The following is a 20149-nucleotide window of genomic DNA, read 5'->3' on the forward strand; positions in this document are numbered from 1 at the left end:
CCTACGATCTACACCTACTGAGTAGCCAATGAAAATGCAATACGAAATGACGTTTTGATCTATGCGACATGTCGCTAAAAGTTAAATATGTTTAACTGCGTGAACTCTATGTGAAGACACCACTGAGCTTAAAGTTGCCATGAAACGGAAGTAGCGATTGCCTTATTTTCCCTGTGGTGATGTATATCCGAGGGAAAACCGGCTTCTGCAATGAAATAAGGCAGGGCTGGATTTGTCCATCGAGAACTGATTGGATCGTTTGAAGTTGGGTCGTATTGCTAATTGATAATCGCAGAGATCTTCTGGGATCCTCCTGCCATACCATATGACCGGAAGTAAAGAGAGATCGTTTTGAGAAGCGGTGGAGATTTGCGTTTTTGATTAAAGATTATGAGGGTACATGAATATTTAAAAAATAATGAAGCTCACAGTTCAATTCAATTCAATTTTATTTATATAGCGCTTTTCACAATTGTTAATTGTTGCAAAGCAGCTTTACATGAGTAGATGTAGAGGAGAACACTGAAATCAATAGATAGGATAAGAAGTAGAATATAGCTGCTAAGGTTAAACCGCAAGCGAGCGTATTAATAATGTAACGTATACAGTAAAGTGCTAAGTTAAGCCAAAGTTGGCTGACTCTCCCTGGGACTAAAAAAACCCCTTAGGAGAAAACCCAGTGGGAAAAACTCCTAGAAGGACAAAAAGCCCTAGGGAGAAATTAATATATATTTATATATATAGACACGGTAGGGATAGGAAGCGGGTAAGCGGATTAAACTGGTTCAGCCGGTGGTCGTTGGTCACGCCTCGGCTGGGCATCAAGATAAGTCATTTGTAAAAAAATAATACAATATTAAAATAATGACAGTTTTTCATTTTTTTCATGGCGACTTTAACTTGTAATTTGTAATAGTCAATTTCAGATGTGAAATCTATAAGTCGCAATAAATCATGCAAGCGCAAACAGATAAGCATGGCTTCGGTCTCCGGTAATGGGATGACCCAAAGCCAATGCGAGACGTTTGATCAGCTAAGAAATAGAGTTGACTGACTTAAGATATCTGCCTATGCCTGGCCGATACTTCTTACATGTTAGGTAAGGAGGGCAAAGTTCGGCTCTTGGGTCGACGTCGGAGGATGTAGGTGTGCTGTCCGGGAGGGAACACATACTGATAAAATGTAGTTTGAAACCACTACAACACTATTAGGCAAAATACTCTATCAACGTGTACATGTAAATATATCTTTACAAAGATAAGTTAAACTAGAAAACTATTACTTTTCTATAAGATTAAAAGGAGATCCTAAGAAAAAGACCCAGAAGTCTCACAAATCTGCCCATAAGATTCAGAAGAGATCTCAACATCACAATCCTCAGATTTATTAAGTATCCAGTCAAAGATTGTGTATTTTGTATTTAAAAAATTGTCTTATTTGTTTCTATTTCTAAAGAGAATTCATCAAATCTCCCGAGCTATGAAAGATAAACCACTGAGCCATTATTTGGCTGAGCCCTACATACTTACACCTACAGTACTTATACCTGTCTCTGGAGAAATCAGTGATGGCATTGTTGAGGTTTAACCACAGGGCATAAAACCCAGTGTAGCAAAATCAACATCAATTTCATTCACTCAATAACTAAAGCGTTTTGAACAGGCCAACAAACAACTATCTCATCTGTCTGTCTCACTTGTGGAAAGTTTGATATCATTATTTAGGTGTCTGTGTCTCCAGGCATAGGAGGCACCAAATCTGACTGTTGCGTTGTGATACAGCGCTGCGGAAGCCAACATAATTAGACGAAAACGGGACGAAAGAAATAAGTTGACAAAATCTAGCCCCGAGAACTTTTATCATTATTTTCTTCCTGTCACTGACGCTCCATCAACTGATATAAGTCGACACACCTTCCCTCAGGGCTCAAGCTGTTACCATTCTAAGGACTGATGGTATTTGGCTTAGCCTTTCATAAACGTACAATTGCTGTGTGATTCATGTTTCACAGGGGATTGTGGTTTACATCAATAGTTGTCATTTAGAGGATTTAATGAAGCAGATTTCTATGGTTATGATGAATGTAGAGGTCCTATGGCAAAACTACTTTGATTCACATTGTTTAAGAAAAAGACAGTTACTAATTGCTACACACTATACAAACATAAAGATTTTCCTTCAAGACACCAACTACACTAACACCATTGCCCCAATGTATACACTATTCTACAGCGGCCCTTACTAAGCCCCCTCTTTAAGACAATAATTGTGTCCTAAACTATGCACTTACACTTAAACTATGCATTATGTACTCCACCATATAGTGTATAAATTTTAGAGAGCTAAAATATCATCTCACATGAACTTTTTAACTAACTGAAAATATTAGTGGTTTTCAGATGAGGCTGCATGACATCAAACGCATAACACAATGTGATGAAAATCAATTTGTACATTGCACTTTTGATATCAGAGTGCCTGTTTTGTCCAACAAGACACCATCATCGTTCACCATCAGACTGAAGCATAATCCTCTCCGCAGGTGAACTTTGCTCACACAACACCTGATAGCATCTGCTCTCTACGCTACGCAAGCAAAAATGTGACCGTTGAGTGCATGATGTGTCTAGAAACTGTTACAAACCTTATTCATTTGGGTCCATTGACTCAAATTCGTTTGTCCCCCCACTTATTCTTGTTGAAGTGTACTTATTATTGTGTGTAACACACTACTTACACTATAATAGTAGTACTGAAGTAGTTCACTCGCACTACACTACAAAAGACCTAAAAATAGTGTATACGTTTAAGGCAGATGTTTCAGATTGAGGTCCTGACTAAAAAAACTTACACCAACCTAAGCTTGTTTGCTGAATAATGCTGGTTTAACTCAATTTGGCTGATCTCTTTACTTCTTAGTCAGTCTAGTCTTTTAATGCCAAATTTCTCTTTAAAACGACCAGACTAGCCTAAACTAGAAGACCAGATAGGACCATCTTACCACCACCATAGTACGGATTAAACTTAAAATAGTTAACTTAAATAATTAAAACTAACTACTGTAATTTTAAAAGAAAGTATTGTTGCCTTCTAACTGCCAATACTTATGTCTTTAATTATTTACTTTGCGAATATTTTCAGAAAATACAAGTTTGTATATAATAAAAACATGCTTAACTTGTCCGTCGTGAAGCATAATTAACACAAATCAGCAGTCATACTGACTGAGGAATGACAAACATTCGCCTCTGATGGCGCTATTTTCTACTCTACTGCACAGTTCTATGATTTACACACAGGCGGATGAGAGGCCGCCTAAAAAGGGTCCTTTTCTCCTGATGACGTGTTAGCTTTCTTTGACAGCGATTCGTGGAAGTAAACGATAACGAAAGAAAAATAGAAATATAACATCTCAATAACTGTTGATCAGAAGTTTTTTGTGTGATTTTGGTGGCGTCTTTTCCGTCGCTGAAGATGGAGACGCTTTACCACCAGACCAATAAGTAAGTTTGTTAATACTGCAGATAATCCTCGAAAATAGACCAGTTAATTTAGCTAGCTATGTTACATGTTGACAAGTGTCTATGTAATGTAACGTTAGCTTCTTAAAATGTCTTTCTGTTTTATGATTGTGTAAATGTAAAGCTTTATTAGGATCTCTCAGCTTTGTCTTAACTAAATGAATGATCACTTAGTTATGGTAACTAAATCGTTTACACTTTGTCATTCAGATACTGAAAAATAACATCACACCTGATATAACGTTATTGAAAGATCATGAATAAGATGTCTGTGGAATAGGTTTTTAATAGTGTCTTTATATATATATATATATATATATATATATATATATATATATATATATATATATATATATATATATATATATATATATATATATATATATATATATATATATATATATATCACAGTTTTAACCCTTTTTCTTCTCTCACCCCACCATCTTTATCACACCCAGACAAATCCAGGAGGTTCAGTCTCAGATGGGACGACTAGAGACAACAGACAAAGAGTCAGTCCACTGTAAGTCAGTGTGTGTGTTTGTGAGCACACTCGCATAAATGCAATTTCCGATTCCTGAGACAATAAATACAGTTTTTTATAAGCAAGATACTTTCTCCGACATGACTTTCAGTCACTGCTTTGCAGCTGTATATCAAGAGCTTATTTACCACCTTACACCTTAAGTAAAACTTCACTTAAATATAAAGTTTTTATAATTTACTCACCCTCACACCATTCCAGATGCATAAGTTCTTTTATCTTCAGTTGAACATAGATTCATAATTTTATGTTTAAAATCATTAAAGAAATCAAATTACTCCAATGTCTTAATAAATGTCTTCTAAAAATTAAACAATAGGTTTGTGAAAGAAAACGTTTGTGTATATTTTGCTAATTTGACCCTGTCTGTGAAGTCCAGTGACGTCTCAAGATTTGAAGCATCAAAGTTTGATTTCAGTCATTGATTTCAATCTTTGACATAACATTAGTCAGTCATTCATAATGAAATATAGGTTATATTTTAACAGAATTATCTTTTAACATTATTTTGAAGAGTTTTGACGTTATCGACATGCCAATTGTTCTCAATTTACAGCTCTGATCGGTATGTTTCCATGGATACGCGATGTATGGATCACTAAATAAACTCAAAATATTACTGGCATGTTTTACTTCAGATTTACATTGTTGATCACACTGCAGGAGGGATTTTGGCCCACTCCTCCACACAGATCTTCTCTAGATCAGTCAGGTTTCTGGCTTGTCGCTGAGAAACAGTTTGAGCTCCCTCCAAAGATTCTCTATTGGGTTTAGGTCTGGAGACTGGCTAGGCCAAGCCAGAACCTTGATATGCTTCTTACAGAGCCACTCTTTGGTTATCCTGGCTGTGTGTTTTGGGTCATTGTCATGTTGGAAGACACACCCTCAACCCATTTTCAATGTGTTAAATGAGGGAAGGAGGTTGTTCCCCAAAACCTCGCAATACATGGCCCTGGTCATCCTCTCCTTAATACAGTGCAGTCGTCCTGTCCCATGTGCAGAAAACACCTTCAAAGTATGATGCTACCACCCCCATGCTTCACAGTAGGGGTGGTGTTCTTGGGATGGTACTCATCATTCTTCTTCCTCCAACATGTTTAGTGGAATTATGACCAAAAAGTTCTATTTTGGTCTCATTTGACCACATGACTTTCTCCCATGACTCCTCTGGATCATCCAAATGGTCATTGGCAAACTTAAGACGGGCCTGGACATGTGCTGGTTTAAGAAGGGGAACCTTTCGTGCATGTATGATTTCAAACCATGACAACTTAGTGTATTACCAACAGTAACTTTGGAAATAGTGGTCCCAGCTCTTTTCAGGTCATTGACCGGCTCCTCCCGTGTAGTTCTGGGCTGTATTCTCACATTTCTTAGGATCATTGAGACCCCCCGAGGTGAGATCTTGCATGGAGCCCCAGTTCGAGGGAGATTGACAGTCATGTTTAGCTTCTTCCATTTTCTAATGATTGATCCAACAGTGAACATTTTTTCACCAAGCTGCTTGGCAATTTCCCCGTAGCCCTTTCCAGCCTTGTGGAGGTGTACAATTTTGTCTCTAGTGTCTTTGGACAGCTCTTTGGTCTTGGCCATGTTAGTAGTTGGATTCTTTCTGACTGTATGGGGTGGACAGGTGTCTTTATGCAGCTAACGACCTCAAACAGGTGCATCTAATTAAGGATAATAAATGGAGTGGAGGTGGACATTTTAAAGGCAGACTAACAGGTCTTTGAGGGTCAGAATTCTAGCGTATAGACAGGTGTTTAAATACTTATTTGCAGCTGTATCATACAAATAAATAGTTTAAAAAATCATACATAGATTATGTCTCTTACAGTGGACATGCACATACAATGCCAATTTTAGATCCCTCCATGATTTCCAAGGGGAAGAACTTTCAAAATAGCAGGGTGTTCAAATACTTATTTTCCCCACTGGAGCAAATCTTTAAATCTTTACCATATGCAATGTGTTCCTTTTTTACTCTGAATATGATCTGATGATCATGTTTAAACCTGACCCCATTTTTTCCCGAAATGGATACGTTAATTCCAGGCGTAAATAAATAGCGTCACGCAGCTTATATCAGTATTGAATGGCGGGCAGAGTCAGGCCAGCTGATTGTTCTGTAGAGGTGGAGCTCAATGCAGAGAGCCAGGCTGGTGCCACAGCAGGAAGGAGAGGGAGGAGTGACGATGGGGTGGGGGGTAGAGAGCTGTCACAGGATGGAGAAGGGATTCAGGACAGAAGGGTGTGTGTGTGAGGTGGTGTTGTGGTAAATCTTGACAGATAACAGTGTTAGCCATGCAGTCGCCAGCCTATACTGATGACATCATGTGTGATGTCATAGAGGGGAAGGATGCGTAATGCTGTTCAAGATTGTGTGTGGATACGTGTGAGTAAATGTGAGATTGTATTCACTCAATGGGTGGGGTCTGGACAGAATGCATGTGCATTATGTTTTCTACTATAGATAATGGCTGATAAAAAAAAAATTCCCACCAGTATCTGCGTCTTTCCGAGGAAGCGGCACTCATTCCCATGCATCAATGTATCTGCCTTTCGATGCAATGATTGAAATACATGGCGTGACTCTGTGTGTGTTTGTTTGCTTTATCATTAAGGGGATTCAAACTTGTGTGACATTACATTTTTAATTTGTGTCTTGTAAATCTTTATGCTCTTGTTTTTTTGCAGTATTTGAGAATGAACTCCAAGCCAGAATTGATCAGATCTTTAACCAGTTGGAGCGACTAGAGATTCTTGCCAGCAAAGAGCCACCAAATCGCCGTCAAAATGCCAAACTGTGAGTGCATTAGCTATTATATCCATGACAGCTATTGCAGCATGCCATCTTCTAGAAGTATGCAAAAATCCAATCCTCAGATCTTTGTCTTGGTCTGAAGTTGGCTGACTGGTGACCTGCATTGCCCAGTGGTGCAATGAAAAGCTGTCAATATGATCCGTATCAACCAGCAATCCAATTTATAATGAGGAATCGGATCAGTGGCTTAAGGTTTTTAAATGGTTTCATAATATGCCGACTTGGATGATGAGGTTGAGTATAAGAAAGCTAGAGGTGTATAAAAGTTATAAGTAATGGCTAAAGATCTTGACCAGGTAACCCAAGGTTGCTGGTTTAATGCCCAGCAACTGTGCCTTTGAGAAGCACAGAGGGGAATTTTGTCTTTAACTGAAATGTCCTGAAAGCATTTAAATAAAAAATAATGTGAAAAAAATGAGGACAGGTTGTTTTATGCGTGCGGCAGTGAAAACATCACATCTGTGTTCACGTCATTGCTAACATTCCTGCCCCGTGTGGCAAAGCCCGCTACATCACTTCACAAACAGACCCGAGGCCAACACACCTGAGATACTTACTCATAAGACACCGAACAGACACATCCTAAAGAATGCCTGGACCAGAACATGTGCGGATGATCTCAATGTCTCATACGCACATGAATTAAACACGCAACATTTTGATTGGTTGTGACTGAATCAACACTTTGTGAGCAGGTGCTCTGTGACTGCTGCATGAGCAGATAAGCCCTGCAGGCTGCCGTTTGGTCAGAGAGTCACTCTTTTCCTCTGTTTTTTCATCTCTAGCCGTGTTGATCAGTTGAAGTATGACGTACAACATCTTCAGACAGCCCTGAGGAACTTCCAGCACAGACGTTACGCTCGCGAGGCACAGGACAGGGAGAGAGAGGAACTCCTGAGTCGAAGTTTCACAACAAATGTCAGTATGCCACATGTATATTGAAAGTGAATCATGTCTTTGAAATCCAGGCTGAAGTCTTAGACCAAATCTAATTTTGAAATTAGGTGCATCAAAATTTACCTTGATTTCAGTTTTTGACATAACCTTACTCACTTAATATTAAAAACAAACAAGGTAATATTTTCTCAAAATGTTCTTTACATTATGTAGGATGATTTTTATCATTAAATCACAGTAAATTACAAAAAGAAGACTTAAGCTTGGGTTTTCTCACAAATCTGTTTCTGAAAGCACATTTTGCTGCTTAAAAAGGCAATATTTTGACAGTGCTGCGTGCTTTGCATGTGTTTGTTTAGGATGCAGACACTTCTATACCTATTGATGAGACTCTGCAGTTTAATTCCAGTCTATACAATGCTCACAGAGGAATGGATGACCTGCTGGGCTCAGGGTCCAGCATCCTAAATGGCCTGAGAGACCAAAGGGAAACACTTAAGGTTTGTACGAGAAGAACAGATTTATCCTTCAGTCCGGGGTGTTTTAAACATTCAAACGCAGTGGCTGAAGTGATTTGTGAACCTTTCTGTGAAATCCAGGATAAAGCCTCATAATACTTTTGGGATGAGGAGCAGGAAAGTTTGAAGCGTACCCCTTCTGATTATCAGTGTGCTTGGGAGGCTCTCAGACTATGGTTTTGGGACAGTCTTTGCATTAGATACATAGGAGTGGTTTCCTGGACAGGGATTAGCTCAAGCCAGGACTAGTCCTTAGTTTAATTATGAAATATAACTAGTTTTAAAAACAGTGTTCCCACGGGTTCTTGAAATCGTTGAAAGTTTGTGAATCTGGGGGGAATAATTCAAGGCCCTGGGATGTTTTTGAAAATATACATACATAGATACAGGTCATTGAAAGTGCTTGAATCTATGTTATGCAAGAAGTTTTATGGGAAAAAAAATCCATATTATTCCCTGTGTAGCGTAGGATAATATCATAATAATTCTAGCCTTTTTAAGCACACGTGCTAAACTGTTCACTTTAAATGCTTATATCTTCCGAATGCGAACGTTGATTCATACAAAAATGCTTTTTTGCATAGTTGTGTTTGATACATGAAAACGTTTCGGGGTACGTATGTAACTGTTGTTCCATGAGAAGGGAACGAGACGCTGCGCCTCCCTTGCCATACTTTCTGCGTCCCTGTAACGCCGTCTTTGGCAATATTTCAGATAGCGATATACTTCCTGGCTCCCGCGTCACCATGTCTTTGTTGTTAAGCCTCATCATTGGTTAAATTTGATATACACATTCAGATGCACTTACCCCTGGAGGCGTCCCCAAAGTGTCACTGCAGTGACGCAGCGCGAGTTCCCCTCAAAAGGGAACTGTAACAATGTATCTTAAAAGGTAACACAATGTAAACTTGCTCTTACTTGTAATGTGTCCCCACATTTAGTCCTTTAATTTGAGGGTATTGGACCTGGAAAGTCCTTGAAAGGTCCTTGAATTTGAAATTAACTAAGGTGTTGGAACCCTGTAACAAGCATGCCTTACAAAAAACATTACTTGTGTGCATTATGAGGCAAAACAAAGGGCACTGATGTATTTAAAGATTTTTCAGAACAAGTAGTTGTCAAATATTCTCTTAATTAGTTTTAGTCTAGGACTAGTCTAATCCCTGTCTGGGAAACCGCCCCTTAAAGTCTACCAGTATTTACCTGCTGTTAGTGTTTAACCTGTTTGTCTTTTGAACTGATTAAACATTGAAGGTTCTTTCACCATACTGAATTAAAAGATGGTGTCTTTTATTTAAATAAAAATCGTATTCATTTTTTAGAGGATGTTGTCTGTATATGTTGGGAAAGGAAACACTCATGTCCTCTGAGATTCTTGGTAACATCTCGCACCTTCTCTCTTCTAGGGTACCCATAAGAAGATGTTGGATGTTGCGAATATGTTGGGTTTGTCTAACACCGTCATGCGCTTGATAGAGAAACGAGCGACGCAGGACAAATTCATCATGATGGCTGGAATGCTGGCTACTTGTTTTGTCATGTTTCTGGCAGTTAAATACCTTAGCTGAACTGTCCCCCTGTCTACGGAGCTTGAACCCATCAATGCGTCATTCCAACCTGCAGGACTTTTCTGTGAAAATTCATTGCTCATAATCTAAAATACCCTACTTGAAAATCGTCACACATTAAGTACCTGCTATTTTGTGGAATGGCTGTTAAATAAGTGGGGACAATCTCATCTTTTGTCCCTCTATTCTTGCATCTTGTGTACAGTGTTTTAAAAGTCATTGAATTACTTTAACTCATTTCATGTAGGCTGTCAGAAACAGCATATTGCTCTAGGTGCGTTTTTTTTAAGTATATTGACTGAACTAAAGAGAGCAGACATCCTGCAACCCAATTCATGACTTATTTCTTAATCTTTGCATATCTTTCTTTACTTTTACAGTGCTATATGGTAATATATAAACAATTAAACAATAAAATGTCAATTAATCAGTATAAATGATAGCTAAAAAGATGATAAATTGCTTTTTTAATTGCTCCACTAAACTGTTCATTAATATGCTGTATATACAGCATTTCTGTGCAATAAATGCTACGTGTACACACAAATACATACAGCATACCCTGTTCAAACTGTGCATGTGTACACCTCGCTGTCAGCAGGGGTCACAGCCCCTGGCAAACAGGAAATGGGAGATGTTATTGAGCAGATGTTGGACAGGTCCTGATGCTCTGTTGATGCACATGCATAAATGCACATAACCCCAGCAGCATAAGACTCAACTGTTAACTAGAATAGTTAAATCTCATTACTGCCAAACTCAGTGTGAAGTGTGTACAGGCGAGCTGGTCAATAAAGAAATACATTTGCAATAATGAATGACATTTCAGTTCATTATAGTCTTTAATATATAACCGTAAACAATTTATAGAAACTTTAAATATGTTCAGGCAAAATAAGGTTAAGTGTGCCTCATCTTTTGTAGAAAACACTTTATAGCTTTACAGGTTGAAATATATTGCTCAATTTTTTTTTTTAAAGAAAAGGTTATACATTTTCTAGTCAAATGCTTCAATTTCAAAGACTTTAATACGAATACTTATCATTAATCAATCCTTAACAATTCTTGCAACAGTGCTCAATTCCAATCTAAGGCATCTATTGATGTTTTCTCCAACAGTGCCATCTAGTGTGCTACAGTGAAAAATTGAGATTTTGTGTCCAGTTTACTGCTAGTGCCAGTTTAAACTACTTGTATATATACTTAGAGCAGGTGTGGGACAGGTTGTGGTGGTTAGACAAAATGAACTATGTCCATAATTAACAGACATAAAAAATTTATTCTCGACTCCATAATATGTTTGGAGTGAAGCGTTTCTCATGCACACTCTTAACACTTTAGCAAAATCTGTACATCACTAAGACTATAAACAATCAAAATGTTTTGTATTTGTGTCCTCCTTCCAATATACAGAGATCAAAGGAATCACACACACTCAGTTACAAGTCAAAGGTTTATTTGCTTATGCATCAAGATTTAAAAAGCTATTTTCACTGCTGCCATTTACAGTACAATTCATGTCACTGAAAGTTTAGCCACATTCTCGTTTCCCTCTTCTTCCCAAAAACATTCTTGATCCTGATCATGTTTACATATTTTCAGTTTTTCCATTTCATTATTCCATTTTAAACGGATGTTACAAACCTTTTAGTTTTACTACAATAACTTTATTTACAGTAAATTAATTTTACAGGAAAAAACTTTTTTTTTTCAAAAAAAAAAAAAAAAACATACAAACAAAAATAGAAAATAATTTAAAATGAAATAGAAAATAAAATTATTGCAGAATACTACAATCATACAGTTGTTACAAGATGCAAAAATAGCATCTCAAATGTACATTTTTTTTTCAGTGCAAGATCTCACAATTTCATTTTACAAAGGATGGGAACTCTCAAAATCCAAAGTGTAACTTGTTATGTAGTTCCAACAGCCTGTGACAATATAAATTCTTGTGACATCAATATATTTGATGTCTGTTCTATTCACATATTTATTGAATTACAACCAACCAGCAAAAATAGACACAGTCATGTGCTGATTATGGCTTTTAATTGTAATGCTTTTGATCATGTTTTGTAATACCCTTTGGTAAGAGTAGCATACAACTGTATTTAATAATTGGTAAGAGCTGAAAATTACCAAATATTATGGTAACTTTGTAGTACACCAATTATCAATTCATGACAGCCTGGTTAAGAACCAGGTCTAAGTGTATCTTTGCATATTCAGACAATTAGTTAAGTTATAAACTCTGCAACATAGTACACATAAAAACAAGTCCCCAAAAATGATCCTCAAAGACTGCCATCAAATTCAGATAATACCCCTCAACACAGATCTTGATTATGGCTTTAGCCAATGAGCTTCCAGATAATAAGGTACACATCGGACATTGAATAAAACATACCACAAGGAAACAGAAGATTCACCAGTGCTTTTGCCCAAGTAAGATTCACGTCTTGGCCTATAAATCAACCCTTTGTGTGTGAATGCGTTACATATTCCTTGAGGAAACATATATGATGTATTTTCCTCTACCTGCCAAGCTATATCCTGGTTCAGGACACATGATTTCATCACATGACAATCTCAAGAAGCAGCCAAGAAGATCTTGGTCTTATTCTGTTCTCCCTTAAAGGTTACCCACTAACAGTCCTGCTAGCTGTCCTCCCCTTAAGGTAGCCAAGTATATAGAGGACAGAGGATTGTGGGTAGCGATCTCCCCCACAGTAACTTAATTCTTTATGGTTTCACACTGCTGGGCCTGGTCTTCTCTATGAGAGAAGCAAGAAGTGATGTTTCAGGAGCCATGGTTTGGAGGGTGTTGAAGGTCTTGTCCTGAGAAGATGGGGTGAAGAAGGGGATGTAACTGTAGGGCAGCTGCTGCTGCTGCGGTTGCTGGCCGAGGGGCAAAAAGGGTGTGGTAGAGGGCAGCATGGGGGATGTGGTGTAAAGCAAGAGGGGTGTGATGGAGTGCAGAGGCAGGTATAATATGTATGGGCTGGCCTGAAAGAAAGGCAGTGTGGTGAGCTGGGATCAGGCCTGTGTGGCCTAAAGAATGACCCAGTGAATGGCCTAAGGAATGGCCCAGTGGTGACAAAGAAATAGGAGTTAAATGATGTTGAGGGATGTGGTGCATCTGGGCTAGTTGGGCATGATGAGGATGATGTTGGTTGTGGGGATGGATTCCCATAGCTGCAGCAGCATGGTGCTGCAGGATGGCATGCTGTACTGTTGTAATGGAGGTAGCAGAAGCTGCAGAAACATTGGGTTGCTGGATGTGTATCGATTGCAGTGCGGCTGGTGGTGGTGGCGGTGCAGGGGCAAGGTTAGCTGCCGCTGCCAAATTAGCCGCTGCTGCAGCAGCTGCAGCTGAAGGAAAGCTCTTCACCTGTTTTGCCAACAGCTGCTGTTGAATGTGCTGTTGAGCTGCTTGTTGCAACTTGCTGTATTTTTCCATTTCCTCTGGAGTAAAAGTGATTGGTTGACTTTCTAAAGGTGCAAGTCCGTCATCTTCAGCTTGCATGCCCATTTCCCCGTCCTCCATTGTGGGTGGGGGGTAACCAGGGTAGGTGTGCATAGTAGGCTGTAGACCCATATCAGGGCCCATCATATGACCATCCAACATTGGATTATTGGGGTCTTGCATTTGATCACCTTGATATTGTGACATTATCATTGCTGGATCCTGTTCATATTGTGGTTGAGACTCAAGAAGGACCTGAGGGTCTGAGCTTGAATGTCTACTCTCCTCAGATACTACAGCATTTGGTATCGCTTCCTCCACATGCTGCTTTTGTTGTTGCTGCTGGACTGGTGGCTGGGGTGGAGGTGGGGGAGGGGGAAACTCACGAATGGGTTCTACCAGGATCACTTCATTGCTGTCTGAATTTTTCCCTAGCTCTGACTTTTCACCATCAGTTGAACGCATAAGAGAAAGTAATGGTGTTTTCTTTCCTGCCTGTAGCTTGCCAAAAAGAGGCAACATATTTTTGTTTCCGAGGGAAGGGGGAAGCTTGGGCCCAAAGTATCCCTGTGGAGGGTCTTTGATTTTGATGCCTAGCTTGGTGCTAGTTCCAGATTCACCCCCTTCTTTTCGAGATTGGATTTTCTCCAGTAGTTGCCGAGCTGTGAATGAATTCCTGTGTTCTGCAGCACCTCCTCCCTCTTTTGAGGCAGTTCCACCACTACCTCTAGTTGCTTGTGCTGATGAAGAGTTCCTGTTTCGGGACTGCATGCGGGAAGCTGACCTCGGAGACTGAGAACGGTAAATGCATGACCGGTTAAAATCACGCCTTCGTGTGGAACTGTCAGATCGCCGGCTATGACCATGACGATGTGGAGAACCTTTAGTGGAGCTAGATGAACGACTTGCAGAACTTCGGCTACGACTGTAGCTGCTGCGTCTATAAGAGCGAGCACTGCTGCTTCTACTACTGCGACTAGAGCTGCGACTACTACTCCGCTGGTGTCTCCGATGATGATGTTTTCTACGACTGTGAGAGCGTGAGCGAGAACGAGAGTCCTCAGAGGTAGAGGAGGAGTAATGTCGTCTGTGAGACCGCCCACTATCACGCCTCTCGTAGTCTGAGTCAGAGGAGGGTCTTCTTGATCTGTGGCGACGTTCTTCATCACTGTAGTCACTGTAACTGTCTGTGTAGCTATGGCTACGATGGCTGTAAGCACTGCTCCCCGCTGAGGAACGCTCAGAACTACTTGAGTAAGATCGACTACGTGACTTTTGTCCCCTGTGACGCCTATGGTTGCGGTCTCCTCGACGAGAAGATCTACTACGAGAACGCCGTGATCGGCCAGATTCATTACTGTGGTGTCTTCGCTGCTCACGTGGTGGTGTGGAGCGACGACGAGCTGGTCGGGAACGTTGAGATGATGATCCACCATCTTCTTCACTGTCACTGCTAGGGGGCCGACCTCCACTTGAGCTCTTTTGGGCTGAGGCAGAGCAGGAAGCAGCATTTGGGTCTGATTTAAGACGTTTTGTACCGTTGTGCTCCTCTGCAGAGCTGGTCTTTCCTTTACTACTTTCCTCAACTCCAGACAGCTGTGCCATCTTGTGAGATCTTTTTCTCTTTCCTCCTTCATGGGATGTGGGTACTCCTGATGACTGGGCAGAAGACATCCCATCCTTTTCCTCTTTGTCTTTCTCTTTTTCCTTGCTCTCACCTTGCTCTTCGTTGCCCTCAGGATCACATGGTTTATTTTTGCTTTTCTTTCTTTTATGTTTCTTTTTCTTTTTAGTTTTCTCTCCTGGTGCCTCATTTTCTAAACCCCCCTCTGCTGCCACCTTTTCTTTTTCTTTGCGTTTGGAGTGTTTTCCAGACTTCTTGTGTTTCTTCTTCTTCTTCTTTTTCTTTGTTCCTCCAGGCACATTTTCACCACTTTTTAATTTCTGCTCACTGTTGTCACTCTTAGAACCCTCTTCTTTCGGGGGTATCTGATCTTTTTCACCAGTACTTGGTCCTGCCACTGCTGTGGTAGTGGAAGTCTCTCCACTAGTTGCTGGAATACTTTCTGTGTTTTCAGGTTTAGATGCCTCTCCTCCATCACTACTAGCTGGCTTGGCTGGTTTGGTGTTTTTGCCTGCCCAGTTTCCTTTTTTTCTTGACAGCTTGAAGTCAAAGTAGAGAGGATTACAACTATAAGAAAGAGAAGGTTTAGCCTGAGTGAACTCCAGTAATTCGGAAGGCCACTGCAGGGTGGTGCTTTCATCCTTACTAAGCACAGGAAAGAAAGGCCCAGTTGGAACGCGAGGACCTGTGTCTGAAAGCTCAGACATACCTTGCTTGGTATCAACTGCTTGGGACGAGATATCTAAAACTGCTGTGTCAACTTTATCTGCTGGGGTACTACAAGGTGCTTCCTCTATTTTTAGTGTGGTTGATGTGGGAGGAGGAGTTTTGCTTTTTACTTGTGTAGACTCATTTTCTGTGTCTTTTTCTGATTCACAGCTGCTGACTTTAGGCTGCTTTTGCTCTTTATCTTTACCAGGTGCTACCTTTCCATCTTTCTCTCCATTTTCATCCTCCTCCTTGCTGCCACACTGGTCAGAAGCTTTCATAAAAAGCAGAAACTGAAAATGAGGCTTGACCCGACAATGTGAAGGAGGTACATAATGATAATACTGTGGCTCCTGTCCAGCGTAACCTTCCTCCTTTTTCATCATCATCTTCAGCTTGTTCAAAGTGGAAGCCAAGGCTGCACCATCATCCGGTTGTGACACTTGTTCATCACTTGCACCGCCACTTTCTCCTACACTTCCTCCTCCCTCACCTCCTGTTGCACCATGTGGGCTATCACAGTTGGATGACACACCTCCTTCCTCAGTTCCAGTCTTTTCAACTCCCTCTTCCTGACCTTCTTCCTCCTCCACTGCCTCCTCACCAGGGTCTGCAAATACAGCAGCAGCGGTCTCAAGTTTGACTGGGGCTTTCTTAGCAAAAGAGAAGGAGACACTGAGTTTGGGAGCGTGTGACCCTCCAGAGGGCGTTGGAGACGAGCTGGTCTTGTTGAAGCCAAAGCTGATGGTAGAGCCAGTTCTTGGGGACCCCTGACTACCAAGGCCACAGACTCCTTTATCTTCACAAACCTCATTGTTAGAATCTATTGTCATAGGCACACCATCCATTGAGTCTTCCCCTTTTTCTCCATCTACTGCCACAGTGGTGGGCTTAAACATTGGGCCACTACCAGGGACACTGTAAGAGACACAGGAGAAACAAGAGAATATATTTCACTACCACTATTTTTGTGGACATGAACATATTTAAACTGACAATCAATTAGCATAGTGATGACCCTGTGTTATGACATGTAACACCCTTTTTAAATCATTAAAAGAACAATATAGAACTTCAATTACATGTCTTTGTGCTTTCTCTGTTTTGCCAGTTCATGAAGACGACGAAGCATCTTCTCCTGTTTCCTGCCATCCTTTTTAGAACGCGAAGACACGTTCCGAGCAAACTCCCTTTGCTTCAGCTCCTTTAATCTCTGTAGGATGAAATGGAGAGAGAAACAGTAACTTGCTGAGGATGGAAGTAGGTGTGATTTTGCTGGAAAATGTTTCAATTAAAAATTTTGATGAAGCATTCAAACGTACGTTATTGATTAAAGCCATGCCTATTCGCAGCTCTTTTACCTGTTTGTGTGCATGGTCATAGGAGTTGATGTGATTGTCAAACTCCTGATGTTTCTGATATTGCTTATCACACAGCTCACAGTAGAAGTTAGCTCTCAGATCCTCCAAAGCTTTGGCTATGGCTTTCTCTTTCTCTGCATAATCCTGCAAAATACAAAAAACACAACATTTATCAAACTGAGAAAAATAAGAAATAGTAATGTAAAGCTATGTTCTCTGTTTGTCTGTTTGAACATGTCTGTGCTGCATTGTAACGAGAAGTTTTGTGTTTGTCCAAGGCTTGCAACTGACAAATCAAACATCAGTAGAATTTTAACGAGACATGAATTTCCTTCTAAAACAAAGAAAATAAAGACTGGGAACAGGAGGTATGTGCCGAAGGTACAGACAATAATAATAAAAAAGATGGTTTAGAAATGAGTCACCAAAAAAATTCTTTCCTTTACACTCACATACATACCACCTAATATATGAATGTATACAAATATATTTAACACCATTCTCAGGCATCTTTTTCATGGCGAGAACAGGCTAAAAAGTTCATCCATACAAATCGATCTATACACTCATACTTCGGGAAGGGTAATATGGTATCTCCAGTTCACCTAAACTGCATGTTTTTTGGACTGTGGGACTGACACAAGGAGAAAACACAAACTCCATATAGAAAGGCCTCCTGTCCTAAATTACGTACAGAAATTACTAGTATACTATAGGAATATACCACCACTGTCTTACATACAGCGGGGAAAATAAGTATTTGACACATCAGCATTTTTAACAGTATTTCTAAGTGACCTATTGACACAAAATGTCAACCAGATGTAGCCATAAAGCCAAATATTGAATTCATACAAAGAAATCAGAACATTTAAGCATACAAGTTGAGTAATAATAAATAAAGTGAAATGACACAGGGAATAAGTATTGAACACATGAAGAGAACAAAGTGCAAAATGGCATAGAACGCCAGGAGATCACCTGAAATCTGTCAGTATTGAGAGAGTAAACCTGCCTCCTATCAGTAGTAATTGATATCAGCTGCTTTAGTCCTAATTGATGGCCTATAAAGGCTTTTCATTACCCAAGAGGCAGACAGGAAAGACTTCATGATGGGAAAAAGCAAAGAACTCAAGATCTTAGACATCTTATCGTTGAAAAGCATTTTGATGGGAATGGTTATAGGCGCATTTCCAGAATGCTGAACGTTCCTGTGAGCACTGTGGGGTAGTGATGGGCAGTCCGGCTCTTTCCATTGATTCGGCTCTTTCGGCTCAAGCTCCGGCTCTACATTTTAGTGATGGCAGTCCGGCTCTTTTCGTAGATTCGGCTCTTCTGGCTCGGCTCCCGTAGAGGAGCCGGCTCCCCTGCATGTGTCTGAAGATTCGGCTCTGCTCGTTCGCTACAAAGAATCGGCTCTTAGAGCCGGCGTTCGCGAACGACCCATCACTACTGTGGGGGCCATTATTCGGAAATGGAAAGAGCATCACTGCACCATAAACCGGCCACAATCAGGTGCTCCACATAAGATCCCTCTCCGAGGAGTCCAAAGAATAATCAGGAGAGTTCTCCAAGAGCCAAGAACCGCTCAGGCAGAACTTCAGGAAGACCTTGCATCAGCAGGTACTGTTGTTTCTAAGAAAACTATAAGCAACGCACTGAACTGCCATGGCATCAATGCACACTCACCACGCAAGACTCCATTGCTGAACAAAAAACATGTTGAGGCTCGGTTAAAGTTTGCGAAAGAGCATTTGGAGAAGCCTATGGATTATTGGGAGACTATAGTATGGTCAGATTAAAGCAAAATTGTACTTTATGGCAGTCATTCTACACACCATGTTTGGAGAAGAAATGGCACTGCCCACCACCCCAAAAACACCATACCAACAGTTACGTTTGGGGGTAGAAGCAGCATCATGGTTTGGGGCTGCTTTTCAGCAAGGGGTACTGGCAGACTTCATACTATTGAAGCCAGGATGAATGTAGAAATTTACATTCTGGATAAAAATCTGCTGCCATCTACCAGAAAGCTGAAAATGAAAAGATGGTGGACATTTCAGCAAGACAACGATCCCAAACACAAGACCAAGGAAACAATGAAGTGGTTTCAAAGAAAGAAAATCAAGTTGCTTGAATGGCTCAGTCAATCACCTGACCTAAATCCTATAGAAAATCTATGGAGAGAACTGAAGATCAAAGTTCATAAAAGAGGCCCAAGGAACCTTCAAGATTTAAAGACCATTTGTTTGGAAGAATGGGCCAGAATCACTCCCGAGCAATGCAGACGACTGGTCTCTCCACACTAGAGGCGTCTAGAAGCTGTAATCACCAACAAAGGCTTTTCTACAAAGTATTAAATAAAGTGTGTTCAATACTTATTCCCTGTGTCATTTCACTTTATTTATTATGACTCAACTTGTATACTTAAATGTTCTGATTTCTTTGTATGAATTCAATATTTGGCTTGATGGTTACATCAGGTAGAAATTTTGTGTCAATAGCCCACTTAGAAATCCCCTTACTGATAAAAATGCTGATGTGTCAAAGCAAAATGTTTCAAGAAAAAGAGAGTTTAAAATAGCATGAGGGTAAATTATAAATATATACTTTCTCATCTATTAATTTAAAACAGACAGTGACAAACTTGTTTCTGTAACTTTACCTTGTATTTTTGCCGCAGTTCCTCCGTCTCTTCTTTTTCCACCTCCAAGACACGACGCTTCTCTGTGGCATCTTCTGCATAGTCCAGCTGTAATTGTGCAAACAAAGGTTAGAAAGGCAATATCACATTTACATTCAGGATCAAGTGAAAAACTAAATACAACACTTCTTACCTCCATCTCCATGCGTCCCATTCCCATGACGTCATATTTGAGGGTGATGGGCACAGGATCAGTTCGTCCTATGAGGTTGGGGAGAGGCAGAGAAAGAGAGAGATAGGACAGAGGTTAGACTCATGCTCAGACATAAAGACAAACTCGGGGCGGGACAGCCTGCTTAGAGCACAGGGTGCTGGGTTAGAGAGACTGCCTTTAAGTGCAAGAGACCAGAAAGCTACAGTGAACCAAACTCTAGCCATTCTCACAGCTTCATGTGCAGCTCTCCTCTAAGA

General features: G+C 40.3%; 2 protein-coding genes across 10 annotated transcripts in view; one reads left to right on the forward strand and one right to left on the reverse strand.

The window, feature by feature from the left end:
* Positions 1–3315: 3315 nt before the first annotated feature.
* On the forward strand, positions 3316–10690 carry gosr2 (golgi SNAP receptor complex member 2). The gene is made up of 6 exons (XM_065270810.2): positions 3316–3503; positions 3980–4044; positions 6763–6871; positions 7675–7807; positions 8146–8286; positions 9711–10690. The coding sequence occupies exons 1-6, from the start codon at positions 3475–3477 to the stop codon at positions 9870–9872; spliced, it is 639 nt and encodes a 212-aa protein (XP_065126882.1). The 5' UTR covers positions 3316–3474; the 3' UTR covers positions 9873–10690.
* Positions 10691–11587: 897 nt separating this feature from the next.
* The window catches only part of gpatch8 (G patch domain containing 8), a 38339-nt gene continuing 29777 nt past the window's right edge, over positions 11588–20149 (reverse strand). For all 9 annotated transcript variants that reach the window (XM_065270215.1, XM_065270177.2, XM_073814010.1 and 6 more), the window contains 5 exons: positions 19872–19939; positions 19700–19786; positions 17035–17178; positions 16756–16886; positions 11588–16591 (listed from right to left, as the gene is read on the reverse strand). In XM_065270215.1, coding sequence (XP_065126287.1) covers positions 12676–16591; positions 16756–16886; positions 17035–17178; positions 19700–19786; positions 19872–19939 — 4346 coding nt within the window. In that variant the 3' untranslated portion in view covers positions 11588–12675. The remainder of the gene's footprint in view (positions 16592–16755; positions 16887–17034; positions 17179–19699; positions 19787–19871; positions 19940–20149) is intronic.

The sequence above is a fragment of the Paramisgurnus dabryanus genome, chromosome 3 (assembly GCF_030506205.2).
Source record: "Paramisgurnus dabryanus chromosome 3, PD_genome_1.1, whole genome shotgun sequence".
Lineage (NCBI taxonomy): Eukaryota > Metazoa > Chordata > Actinopteri > Cypriniformes > Cobitidae > Paramisgurnus > Paramisgurnus dabryanus.